The 13,924-nt window shown below is 37.3% G+C and overlaps 1 protein-coding gene and 1 pseudogene across 1 annotated transcript in view; both read left to right on the forward strand.

Moving 5' to 3' along the window:
• Positions 1-13,924, forward strand: part of ADGB (androglobin) — a 123,257-nt gene that overhangs the window by 90,945 nt on the left and 18,388 nt on the right. The window contains exons 29-30 of the mRNA XM_014531369.1: positions 971-1,082; positions 8,876-9,048. Coding sequence (XP_014386855.1) covers positions 971-1,082; positions 8,876-9,048 — 285 coding nt within the window. The remainder of the gene's footprint in view (positions 1-970; positions 1,083-8,875; positions 9,049-13,924) is intronic.
• On the forward strand, positions 10,332-12,758 carry LOC102239475 (annotated as a pseudogene).

Here is a 13,924-nt window from a genome sequence, read left to right on the forward strand (position 1 = left end):
CTTCAGGGCAAACCAGCTGGCCCCCACCCGTGCACCAGGCCTCTATCCTATATAGTAAAAGGGTAATATGCAAACTGACCCTAACAGCAGAAGGACTGGGAATGACTGGTCACTATGACACACACTGATCACCAGGGGGCAGACGCTCAATGCAGGAGCTGCCCTCTGGTGGTCAGGGCACTCTCACATGGGAGGAGCTCTGCTCAGCCAGAAGCCAGGCTGATGGCTGCCAGTACAGCGGTGGTGGTGGGAGCCTCTCCTGCCTCCTCAGCAGCGCTAAGGATGTCCAGCTGCAGCTTAGGCCTGCTCCCCGCTGGCAAGTGGACATCCCCTGAGGGCTGCCGGGCTTCCAGAGGGATGTCTGATTGCCATCTTACGCCCAATCCCCTGGGGAGCAGGCCTAAGCCAGCAGGTGGTCATCCCCGAGGGGTCCCAGACTGCGAGAGGGCACAGGCCAGGCTGAGGGGCCCCCCCCTCCCCCCTGAGTGCACAAATTTTTGTACACCGGGCCTCTAGTAATTAATAAAACTGAATTGATAATCAAAGTGTTATCTTTCCAAAAAGCCTAGGCCCAGCTGGCTTTATAGGTTAGCACTAACAGACTTTTAACTAAATTGTTCTGGAAAACTGAAAACAATACAAACTTTCCAATCTTTCCTCTGAGATTAATGTAATCTTAATTGAAAACTGATAAATATAACAAAAGTAAAATGAATACAATTTATTTATAACATGAATAAAAAATTATAAATACTAGAATATATCATGGCAGTTATTGGTGGGGATGCGAGGATAAACTTTTATAGACTGTGGTGTTACAGAATTTGGGGGAACATCTGATAGTATTTAATTAAATTATGATTGTATGATTCAGAAAAAATAGGCACTTATTATATGCCTAAAATAATACGTTCTTAGGCACATGTGTTTATTCTCATTGATTTTGCTTAAACATTGCATTTTATTTCAGACTTACAAGTATATTATACAGTGTTTGGTATTATATAACAGTTGGCCTCTCACTGAAAATCAACAGATGTTTGTTCAAGCACTAAAAGAGTTGGAGAAAAGTGATATCAAAGGTATGTCAGCCTAATTATTATTTATGCATTTAGTATTTCATATAAATATTTAATAGTAATTTTATCATGTAATTATTAAAACATTATCAACTCAAAATGGATTGAAGACTTGATCATTAGACTAGAAACCATAAAATCTCTTGAAGAAAACATAGGGAGTAAGCCCCTTAACATTGGTCTTGGCAATCATTTTTTGGACTTGATACCAAAAGCAAAAGTAAACAGGTGAGACTACATCAAATGAAAAAGTGTTTCCACAACAAAGGAAACCACCAAAAAAATTTAAAAAGCAACTCATGGAATGGGAGAAAATATTTGTGAATTATATACCTAAGAAAGAGTTAGTGATCTGAATATATAAAGAACTTATAAAACTCAATGGGAAAAAAATCTGATTGAAAATGGGTAGAAAAATTGAATAGACATATTTCCAAAGAAGACATACAAATGGCCAACAGGTACATGAAAAGGTGCTCAACATCACTAGTCACCAGGGAAATTCATATCAAAACCACAATGAACTACACCTCCCACCTGTTAGGGTGTCTATCATCAAAAAGACAAGAAATAACAAGCGTTGGCAAGGATGTGGAGAAAATGTAGAAAGTATATTGATGTAGCCACTATGGGAAACAATATGGAGTCACCTCAAAAAATTAAAAAGACACCTACCATATAATCCAGCAATTCCACTTCTAGGTACAAATTAGAAGGAAATAAAATCACTATCTCAAAGAGATCACTGCACCCTCATGTTCATTGCAGCATTATTTACAATAGCCAAGATATGGAAACAAGATAGGTGTCCATCAACGGATGAATGAACAAAGAAACTGGGGCATACACACACAATGGAACATTATTCAGTCATGAAAAGAAGGAAAACCTGCTCTTTGCAGCAATAAGAGTGTACCTTAAGGGCATTATGCTAAGTGAAATAAGTCAGACGGAGTAAGACGAAAGCTGTATGGTCTATTTTATATGTGGAATCTGTAGAAAACAGAGATGATAGAGACAGAACTGATTAGTGGTTGCCAGAGAAGGAGCAAAAGGGTGGAGAAAATGGGTGAAAGTGGTCAGAAGGTATATTAGTCCAGGGGATGTAATGTATAGCATGATGATTATAGTTAACAGCACTGTAGTATATATTTTAAAGTTTCTACAAGAGTAGATCTTAAAAGTCCGCATCACAAGAAAAAATTTGTAAACTATGTGAGGTGATAGATGTAAACCAAACTTACTGTGGAAATTGTTTCACTGTATATACATATCATTATGTTATACATCTTGAGCTAATACAATGTTATATATCTGTTACATCTCAGTAAAACTTGACAAAAAAGCATTGAAAACTTATGTCCATACACAAACCTTTACACCGATGTTTATAGCGTCCTTATTCATAGGGGCTTCACGTACATTGACACAATTAATTCTCACAATAAACCCATGAGGTAGATGCTATAAGTAATATTTTACAGATGAGAAAACTGAGGCACAGACTGTTTAGTAACTGTTTAGCAACAGCTAGTTACTGCCATAGCTAGGATTTTGAATGGGAATTAACTGTTCAGTGAAAGCTTTTGAACAGGGAAAAAATAATTTACAGTAGTACCAGTTTCAGATCTTCATTGTGTCCTCAACAAATGCCTTTATTGGGGGAACTGCCTATATTTTTGTAGTGAACATAAAAGTTTGTATAAATTATTTTATTATATTTTTCCTTAGGATCTTTTAAGCTTCTCAACTACAAGTTATTCAGCAAGATGGATTTCCAGTAAACAAACCACTCTAACAAACTGCCATATTTAATACATTTAGGTATATTGATGAATAAATGTTAAAAATTATAGAGGGAAACCAAAGAAAAATATTGATAACTGAAATGGACACAGTGGTTTAATTCATAAAATAGAATGGTGCAAAAACATAGAATTAGATAATGGTACAAAATTATAATATGAATTAAGTTTTTAAAAGGAAGTCAATATTAAATAAAGAAATGCAGCATAGCAACTAAACTGCCCTGTGTTGGCTACCTGAACCTGGGTTATTGGCCACCTGTAAAATTAGAATGATAATTCCTATCTTTTAAGGTTGTTGTGAAGTTTCAAGATAATATGCATATATTTCCTAGAACCTAGTAGCACTAAAAAAGGGTATTATTAGTAGTGTATTTTCCAAGTAAAAAATAAGTCTTCAGAATTAATTGTCTTCTTTTCTGACATCACATTTGACAGTTTTATGAGTAAATGAGCAGCTGCTAAAATTAAATTACACCTTGCATTGCATAATACATTTGTTGCTGAAAGCAGCAAGCAAAGAAATTCAGAATTGAATTGTGTTTAAAATGAAACTAGGAAAATTTTCTATTTGAAAGAATATGTGGGTTAATCTTTTTGAAAGTTAAGCATGCAGCTTTTGGATTTAGAATAATATCTCTGATATGTTGATAAATGTGAACTTTTAGGTCACTAATTTGTTTAAAACATATCAATATGTCAATTTCTATGAGCAATTATATTTACAACTCAGAACCTACAAACTTTAATTTTAAGGTATGATATATTTTAGAAAAATTAAGTTGCTAATTTTTTCTGATTATAACTAAGCTTACTTTTTAATTATGAATAATTTATATCAAGAAGAAATTGGTCAGGCATTTTGTTTGTTAATATATTGGTGACCCAATTTAAAATTTTAGGTACATCCTATAAGGACACATATGTAATATGTTAATCAATAAAGAAGTTTTAAAAAAATAAATAAATAAAATTTAGGTACATCCTAAAGTCAATGGAAATCTTGGCCCATTAAGTTACTTAAACTCAACAGTTACTTTCTATGAAAAGTGTGGTACATAATTTAATGCTCTTCAAAAATTTACACTTTTATTACGCATGATAAAAGGTAAGGCTTGAAATAAAGTGATATACATAACCTAGGATATTTGTATCATAAATCTGAATTTTAGAAAGCGTGGCCTCTGGTTAACATGAGGCAACAGTGCCACCTTTAGTTACAATTCTATACCTACGTTTTGGTAAAAATTGCTTACTGAGACAGCTCTCACTTAAGAAAATCGGAATTGGAAAGTCTTGAGCTGGTAGTACTGTACTTAGTAATATTATCTGCTGTGATATGTAATTAGTGGTTTTGCAAAAAGCACATATAAACTTTGTTATTCTCAGTTCAGGACTATGAAGAAACAAATCAATTTTTATATGTATATTCCTGTTTCTATTTACCAAAATGATTGTGATTAGTAAATGTATACTTTGTCTTAAACAAGTATGCTAGTTTGGAAATTACATTAATGTTTAAGTCCCAAGTAGTTTTAGCTCCTGGATATCTATCTATCTATCTATCTATCTATCTATCTATCTATCTATCATCTATCTATCTAAAAGGCTAATATGCAAAGTGTCCCCTCAGGAGTTCTACCGGGAGACCGGGAGTTCGATCGCTCACTATGAGTGCGCTGACCACTAGGGGGTGGCGTGGAACATGACAGGTGACCAGCGGTGGGTCGCAAGGGAAGGAGGAGGCAGAGAGGCGGGGGGGGGGGGGGGGCCCATGTGGTTGGGTTGTGCAGGTGGGGAGGCGGTGAGGTGGGGAGGCAGGGAACCTTATAGGCCCTGGTCACTGGCCAGGCCTAGGGAACCTATCCATGCACGAGTTTCATGCAACCGGGCCTCTAGTATAAATATAAGCATTGAATTTTAATAATAAAATCAAAATTACATTCTTGTAATAAGTGTTATAATTCACTGAAGACTTTTGTCTATTGTATCCTGGATATGTGTAAGATAATGTAAGGGGATATCTAAAGGCATAATGCTAAAGATCCTTTCAAGCTCAAGGGGTATATTAGTTTATTTCAGTGGTCATTTCCTCTTCAGCTCTTCTAATTACATGAATACACAATGTGGGGGTGGGGTCACATTTTTCATAGTTTTTGAATCAGTAGGATACTTATTCCTACCTCTTACTGATATATATACTCCCAACACAGGCAGATTCCCTATAAAGCTTTACCTATGAAAGTTAAACTACCTCATAATGAGTACATATTATAAGTTCAGCATTATAGTAGGTGATACTAGGAATTTAAAATGCAGTGTATAATGATATTCTGGCCTTTGGAGAACTCGTAAATCATGGGAGAAAAGGTTATCATGCTGTATGCCATTAAAATGTGAAAATTGTTTTAGTCTATATATTAACAATGTAAGGAAAGAAGATGGTACACACCTGCTATGTGGTGGACACTCTAGTAGATGCTCACTTATGTGAACTTAAATATTAGAATATGGTAATTTGAATAGAATCCAGACACTGAGACCTATGGATAAGAAAAAAGAGTTCCAGAAATACCTAATGGGCAGCTTGATAATCCATGTCATCTGACATTTGTTAACATCTTAAAATCCCAAGGCATACTAAGTATGATCCTATTTTTAAAAGATTATTTTAATCCCTGTAGGCTTGATGTCAGTTTCTCCCTTAAACAGAGGAAACTTAAAGAATGTAATAAACCTGCCAGAGTTAACCTATCCGCTAGCTAATCAAGGATTCACCTCCAAGTCATTTGACTATTTGGCTGAAAGATTTTCTCTAGTACAACACTTCTCAGCAGCTGGAATTGCTGGAGAAAAGCAAGTCGCCCCTATAAATGCATGGTGCTTACATTCAGTCTCTTTGCCCTCACACAGGAGGGTCTGCCCCCATTTTGAAAGTACCTAGTAACTGGCACCAAGTATCTGATAAGATCTGGATGCTTTACACTTACTATTTTACTTTGCTACTGGAGTGACTTACAAGACTTTTTGAAAGGGCAAAACATGTCCTTTAAACTTGTATTTGAATTCCGATTCAATTCTTATCATTTGGGAGAGTTACATAACCTCTCTGAACTTACCCTTACTGGATGCTTCCCGAAATAAAAGAGAAAGAAACATAGTAGGGATTCAACTAAAATTATTTGCTCCCCTGCTACTTGGCTATTTAGTTCTTAGAATCAATAGAACATAAAAGGCAAACAACAACAACAACAACAAAACCCCTCTTGTTGAGAAAAGGTAATGATGCCTCTTAAATGTAAACCAGTGGTTTTTCTAAACGTGGTCCTTGGACCAGCAGCCTCAGCACCCCTGGGAACTTGGAATGCAAATGTGGGGCCTCTACCTCAGACCTACCAAATCAGAAATGTTAGGGGTTCTACCGAGAATCGGTTTTTAAACAAGCCTTTCTGTGATTTTGATGCAGGCCAACATTTCAGAACCAGGCTTGCGAAGAAAAATCCAGCCTCCTTGAATTCTAAATCATTGGTCTTTCTTTCAGCTCATCCTTTCGCAACACTTGTTTCTAGCAAAAGGGAGTATTGAATCCATTGCTTAAAGTGTGTTTCTCCAGGCCATTTGAATCAGAAGCACTTGAGGTAGTTTTTAAAGTTGTACATTCCTGGGCCCATATCAGACAAAGCCATTGGAATCTCTAGGTTAGGGCTCCAGTATCTAGATTTTATAGCTTTCTGGGTGATTCTTTTGTTCACTGAAATTGTGAATCACTGCATCGCTGTAACAGTTGAAGCTGGGAATTTAAAATGCCGTGCATAATGATATGTTGGCCTTCATAGTAAGGAATACTTTATACTTAGCATTACTGGGTAACAGTTGTCTGGCAGCTCGGGTGAAAAGAATGGGTTCTTCTACCCCAGTTTTTGTGAGGTCCTTTTATCCAGCACTGGCCACAAGAGGAGCTCTGTAATGTAGGTAACTCCTGACTTTGCCAGCCTTGAAATCTCTGGGACCTGGATTTTACGGGAGCACGAAGCTGAGGTGGTGGCAGTGGCCACCGAGACTGGAGACAGCCCAGTTGGTTTCATATGGGCTTGGGATGATGATGAGCTGGTGCTATGCCACCTTTATGTAACAGAGGCAGCACGAGGAGACCGAAATCCATGGGCTCCCGTTTCTGTACAAGCAGTGTTTCTTCAATCGCAAAGTTTTTGGTTGACAAAGGACACCAAAGAATGAAAGAGAAAATGTATTGTCTGCAGCCTCTTACCTTTTATCCTGGGTTTCTAATAAAACGTGGTTTTACTGTGTGGCTTCTGATAAATATCTTTGTCCTTCTTCACTTGATACATTTTCAATGGCTTATCATCTCTACCCATATGCTTCATCCTCCTCTAACCTTATCTTTTTTCTTTCTGTGGTCTCTTATTTTTATTTATTTATTTTTTGCTTTTCTGCTCACAAGTTAAATCAGTCCTTTTTGTTGTTGTTGTAGTTGCGGTTCTACTCATCACACTTAAGTGCTGAGCTACTTAGAATAGAATCTCACTTACCTCCACCGAGTTTTTTGCAATTCCATGCTTTTGTGACAGGGTCTCTATAGAGAACTCTGAGAGACCTAGCCTGTGTGAATTCGCCATTCTCTCAGGATTCTGCCCCAAACAACAAGCAGAGTTAACTCAGGAGGTTCAAATAAGAACACAAATCCAGGAGAATAATGGAAATGACAATGTAAGGACTCCAAAAATTAGCTCTTCCATAAAAAATCAACAAAAAAATGTGGCAGAAATAATCAGAATCAATATTTTCAGAACTCTGGAAATTGACAAATACTTTATTCAAGAAAAACAGCCAAATCTCTTTAAGAGCAGTGAGCTTTATGGTATTTTCATTTGCCCTCATCTCATCCCCTGGTCTCCAGCTCATTAGTAGCCTTGAAAACTAACAGCCTGTCTGCCTGGTGGGTTAGTAGCCACCAGAAAGAGTAGAATGGAAGTGGATTTCTTTTAAAGTCTCATTCCAAAAAATAAAACAAAACAAAACTGAGAAAAATTGTCACCAACAATTCTGCCTTTTGAGAAATACTAAAGAAAGTCCTTCAAGCTGAAATAGAAGAATACTGGGCAGTAAATTGTATCCACATGAGGTAATAAAATACACCATAAGAAAAAATTTAAAAATACTTAGAGATGAATAAAAAATATACCAAAACTAATGAAATGCAATGATACCAATGCTGAGGAAATTTGTAGCTATAAATGCCTATATTTAAAAAGAAAAATGTCCCTAGCTGGTTTGGCTCAGTGGATAGAGCATCAGTCTACGGACTGAAGGGTCCCGGGCTCAATTCCGGTCAATGCCCAGGTTGCGGCTTAATCCCCTATAGGGGGTGTGTAGAAGGCAGCCGAACAGTGATTTTCTCTCATCATTGATGTCTCTATCTCTCTTTCTCCCTCTCGCTTCCTCTCTGAAATCAATTTAAAAAAGAGATATATTTAAATAAAAATAAATAAAAAGTAAAATTATCTCAAATCAGTAACTTAAACTTCCACCTTAAAAAATTAGAAAACTAGGAAAAAAAGTAAACACTAAGCCCAAACTAAGCAAAAGAAAGGTAATAATAAATATTAAAGCAGACATGAATCAATTCAATATTGTTCTGGAGATACTAGTCAAGGCAATTATGCAAGAAAATGAACTGAAAACATCCACATTAGAAACTAATTACATAACAGTGATGGTGTATAGCCTTATGGATATTTCAGAACCCACTGATTTATATCCTTTAACAGTGAGTTTTTAGTATGTGAATTATTTCTCAATTTTATAAAAGAGTCACAGATTTTTACAAAAGATCAATTTTTTTGCTTGTTTAAAAGAGAACCCAAATGCCTTAGACTAACCACTTTTTCTTGAATTGCTCCCTTTGTTTCTACATGACATGATTTTATTGTTCTATCATGACTCACTGGTTTCCATTTTATGTCTCCCTAGCTCATGGAGAGAGACATGAGGAATTAATTTCCTTGGGAATCCCAGATTCCCATTTTATTAGTGAGGGGCAAAAATCTTCAGGAACATCCAAAGGAACAAGGAAAGGCAAAGAAAAGTCTTCTGAGAGAGAAAAGACAGCCAAAGAAAAACAAGCACCTCGCTTTGAGTCTCAGGTGGGTGTGGCACTTTTTCTTATTGGAGTTACTTAATGCATTTAGGTTCATCGGGTCCCTCCTTGCCCATCGGGTCTCTGCTGAAGACAAAACTGTGAGAAATTCCACCTCCTTGTTTTCATCAGCCATCTAGATAGCTTAAGGACATTCCTTGAACACCTCCTGCAAGCAACCTTCCCTGAGTTAGTATCAAAAACCATTAATTTAACTTTTAATATGTAAAAGTTTTTTACATATTTGGGGCACTTGGGTTTCTAATATTACCCTTACACACATCCCACTCTGAAAAAAAAAACAGTCTGATGGAGGAGACGATGCAGTGGTAGAAAGCATAGGTCCCTTATCTAGCTTCTTCCTAAAGGAGCAGAGTCCTGAACTGGGTCAATGAGCAAGGGCATGCTGGGGCAAAATCTAACAATTTTCTTAAATTATTAAAGTATGAGATATGAAGCATGAGGGGTAAGTAAGTATCAGATGGAGGAGAGCCTTTAAGCCTCATTAGAAGCTGGGACTCTTTTACAGCCCAGGCATCCTTAACCCATATTCCTTCCAGGCCAGTTAGATAATTATAATGATGGGGATAAGAAAGATGTGGGTGAAAAATTTGAGGAGTGCAAGCACAGGCTTAAAAACATTCAAATTCAAGTTATTTGAACACTAACCTCAAAACAAAATACCTATGAGGAAGATCTCTTCCCATCATTTGTGATCATTGTTTAAGCTAAGCAGGGCTGGGAGGTCAGGGGTTTAAAATGTGTATTGCCATGGTCAGATTTACATTGCAGATCCCTGATGACTTTTAAAGGTACGCATTTAAAGGGTGAAAGAATAGAGATGGGGAAACCATTCAGGAAGGTACCGCAGTGCTCCAGGTAAAAAGGTGTCAGATGTATTAGGTACAGGCCAAAGAAAGGAAGAGTAGGGCAAATCAAGAAATATCTAGGAAACACACAGGCTATGTAGTTATTCATCCAAAGTAGAAGATAAGGAGCCAGAAAACATGGAAGATATCTCCCAGGTTTCCAGGTGGATTAACTAAATAGGCTGTTAGTACCACTAGTAAAATGGACACTAAAGAAAAATGAACAAATTAGAAGACGATGACTCCGTTGTCCCAGACTCCACTTGCATCTCCAAGATTTCATTTCTTAGCTGTTGGAGTCTACACTCCGCAACATTGAGAAGTAAATAAGCCATATCTGATTTCCACTGGGGGCAGGAGGGTGGCCCTGAGGCTGCTGCTCTTCTGTGTGTGTCAGAAGCCCAGCGGATGCAGCCCATCCCCAGTCCATGTCAATGCAGGAAGAGGCGAGTGAGTCACCTCTGCTGAAGTAGTTGCAGCCTGCCTCCCACAGTGCAAACATCTTATGGGAAAGCAGAGAAGCAAGCAACCACTTTTCACGTGCTCACCTCCACATTATTGGGTGGTAAGACACATTAGTCTACAAAGAGGATCTCAAACAAGCAAAATAACGTGTAAATAGACCAAAAAGGCAGCACGCATTTGAAGTAGCACTGTAACTCTCCGAGCAACTATGGTTTAAGTATTGGGGCTTTGAAACAGCACTTCTGCTTTGCCAGGACTTACAAAAGTGAGCATTCCTGCCCTATTTTAAAAGTACTGTGAACTTTGTTTCAAAGGCTGTTCTTGGCAATCAGAATGAAATGATTTTACGTTTAGCTCAACCTAAGTCTAGTTCTTGAATATCTTTTTTCAAAAAAAGGTATCTGATAGTGGCTTGTTCAAACAGAGAATTGTTAAACAAACCATTGTAACTCTGAAAAAGGCAGTGCTCAATTAGAAGAGCAGAGTTTTCCAGGAAAGGGAAGCCACGCTGTAGATGAAGATGAAGATACAGGAAACAAAGCCTCTTTCATTACATAAATAATTGAACCACAAATTTTGGAGAGTTATTCTACTTTTTACCAAATCATATTAATTCATACTTCAAATGTGAGGCTAAAATGTCCCAAAGAAAATAGACATTCCCAGGACAAATGAGAAATTGAAGATAAAAGCACTGAAGAAGGGGAATGCCGTTCTGCCGATATGGGCCATGTGGGTGTCTGGGCTGATAAGGAGCTTGGCTCTGAACCTTCTTGGTAGACTGACCACAAGTGGGCAGGTCCCAGTGAGACATCTGAGGCTCGTCCAGTTTCCCTTAAACGAAGTACTGCTAACTTTCTCATCCCATTGACGGGGTCCAAACTTGAGCTGGTGGTTATGTTGGTGGGCTTTTCTCCACATGATTCAGTGAGAAGAGTCAGTCGGAACAGGAAGTGGCAATGAAAGCTGAGTAGGCTGTAAACAAAGACAGAAACACACAGGAGAAAAAGTGTTTATCTCTTCAACCAGGAAAGATTGTGAGCATGAGTACTGATGACAGAATTTGGGTGTTAGTTTAAGCCTTAGGAACATCTGACCCAAAGCTCTACATCAGCAGGGTTGAAAATTTGACTTTTCATCTTCTAGAGTTTCCTGAGGGAAAAGGAGTGGCTGCCAAGGAGAGAATTATTCCATACTTTTTACTTGAGACAAATTAAGGATGACACTCTTCAGACAGCAGTTAGAGAAATGTTGGCCTTAATTGGCTGCATGAATCCATTAAAAGGAAGAGGAATCCTAATTTGAGCAATCAATGCTGTAGGAACAAAGGGTGTGGTTGCTCTTCAGACACAGCAAAAAGAAGCTGAACTGACTCAGGAGCCAATTCACCAGCTCATTAATTGCATTTGTGGTGTAAACACAGGGGCCATCTGAGCTTTCCTGTTTGGATTGTTTCACGTGTCCTTGCATAAATGTGAAGAACTTCACATAGAATTGGGGTCAGGTGAGGTTTCACAAAATGTCATTGTTGGAACAGTCAAAATGACTTGGAGCCATGTGCTTTATGATAGTCAAATGTGGGGACATACTCTTAAGAAGAGAATGGGATACATACTGATTATTAAAGCAGCAAGAAATCCCACACGTCCTACGGTAGCTGCTAGTAAGTACCATGGTAAACAGAGGGATAATGCCAACAGCTTTTGTGTTGAGGCACTATGATCATTTTCTTGCAATCAACTCTTACCATGTGGGAGGCTGCTGTTCTAAACGTAGCAGGCCATTAGAGTCTCATCTGCTGCTTTGCAGAGTGTGCATCTGGGAAATAATCTTCCTCAAGTTGGAGGATTGATTCTGTACAACCCCTCAGCATTAGCAATGAATGACTTAGATGTCTTTGGCCAGATGTCCCATTAGAGTGCATAGCAAGCCTGGGCATTGGACATCATAAGAGTAATATAAGAAATACCATGGCATACACAAGCCTGGAAACCAGCCTATCTAAAGATATCAACAGTGCTACAGATACAGAAAACGGTCTTCTGACAACTATTTTAGCTTCTGTCCTGTAATGCTGAAAACATACCTGTAGATGAAAGTCAAAATGAAAAGCTGGATCAGCTGCAGTTGAAAGGTTGAAGTATGTAGAAAGAAATAAAGAAGAAAAAAAAAGAAAAAACCTTGCAAAAATATTAAGCCAAGAAAAACCAATTCTGCAAACATTAATGATTGGATAAAACTAAAAACTGGCATATATGAAGCCGTACATTCTTTTCAAAATTCTGATGAATATATATGTGCAGTCTCAAAAATGAAAGCCTGTTCAGTGGCTCCACCGAACTTAATAAGGAATTATGGGATTCAGCAAAAAAGTTACCATTGAAATACTCGTGAATTCTGGGGAATCCTAAAAAAGCCAGTGCTTGGACAATTTATATGCTGGGTTCCAAAATTCATATGGAAATTAGGTTTTTATGACATTAATAATTAACTAAGCTTTAGGAATCTTAATATTTTGCTAGTTGGTTTTAGTTGATATTGGTATTATGTTGTTTGTTGTTTTAAAAAGTATTAATGTATGTGCCAGACAGTAGGGCACATACATAAAAAGTAGGGGTGTCCAGACAGCAAACTGAAAACTATCATATTATACTTTGTATTTTTGCTTTAGTCATCATAATCATGTGAAATTTATGCCATCATTGATTTTGTTTCAGACGGAAAAGCTAATTTCTTCTTAAATTTACATTGCTTATGTTTTTACTAGAATTTAGATTATTTTACAATCCAAATGCTGTCTTTTCCTGTAATATCATCTAAACATATGTGGAATAATAATTTTTTATCTATCAAAGGATGATTACATTTGAAATATGAAAGAATTAGGTACAGTTTTCACTTCAAAGCTTGCTTGTTTCAACAGTTTGGCTCAAAAACATTGGTGGAGTTCCAATCAACTACTTTTCCCCCTTGAAACTTCAAGACAATGCTGTGTGTTAACTTTTCTAGATGTAGCTCCAGTTTTTTGTTCACTGTTATAAAAGCAATCCTTTTAATTCATTGAGAAAATATTCCTTTCAGTAACAAAAAAAAACTACTGCAATTGAAAATAGACAAACTTAACTCAATCCATAAATTCGTATAAGACATGTGGCCTTCCCATACTCCTTCATAGTGTTCTCTTCCCTGATCAAAACTTGATCCCAGAAAAGTTTCTGATAAACTCATACATCCAGAAATATAAAATATAGTACAGTTCATGTATTGTGTTTTAAAAGGAAGAAATTTTTAAAAATCTAATTTTGAGATTTATGTTCTCATCAGATTGTTAGGAGAATATTGTAAGGAGCAAGGAGGTCTTTTGGGGAACATTAAAACCAAACTAAAATTTTATTTAGTGGCCTCCCCTTCCCCACTTCCCCACCTGCGTTATGGATAATTATGGATACCTAACATTGCATCAGTCTTATCTAAAGTGCCTATGAACCACATCAGATTCAAGCCTCTCACTGGATCAGGCAGACACCAATGAGCCTCACTTATCTGAAC

This window comes from Myotis brandtii, unplaced genomic scaffold, assembly GCF_000412655.1.
Source record: "Myotis brandtii unplaced genomic scaffold, ASM41265v1 scaffold8, whole genome shotgun sequence".
NCBI classification, from domain to species: domain Eukaryota; kingdom Metazoa; phylum Chordata; class Mammalia; order Chiroptera; family Vespertilionidae; genus Myotis; species Myotis brandtii.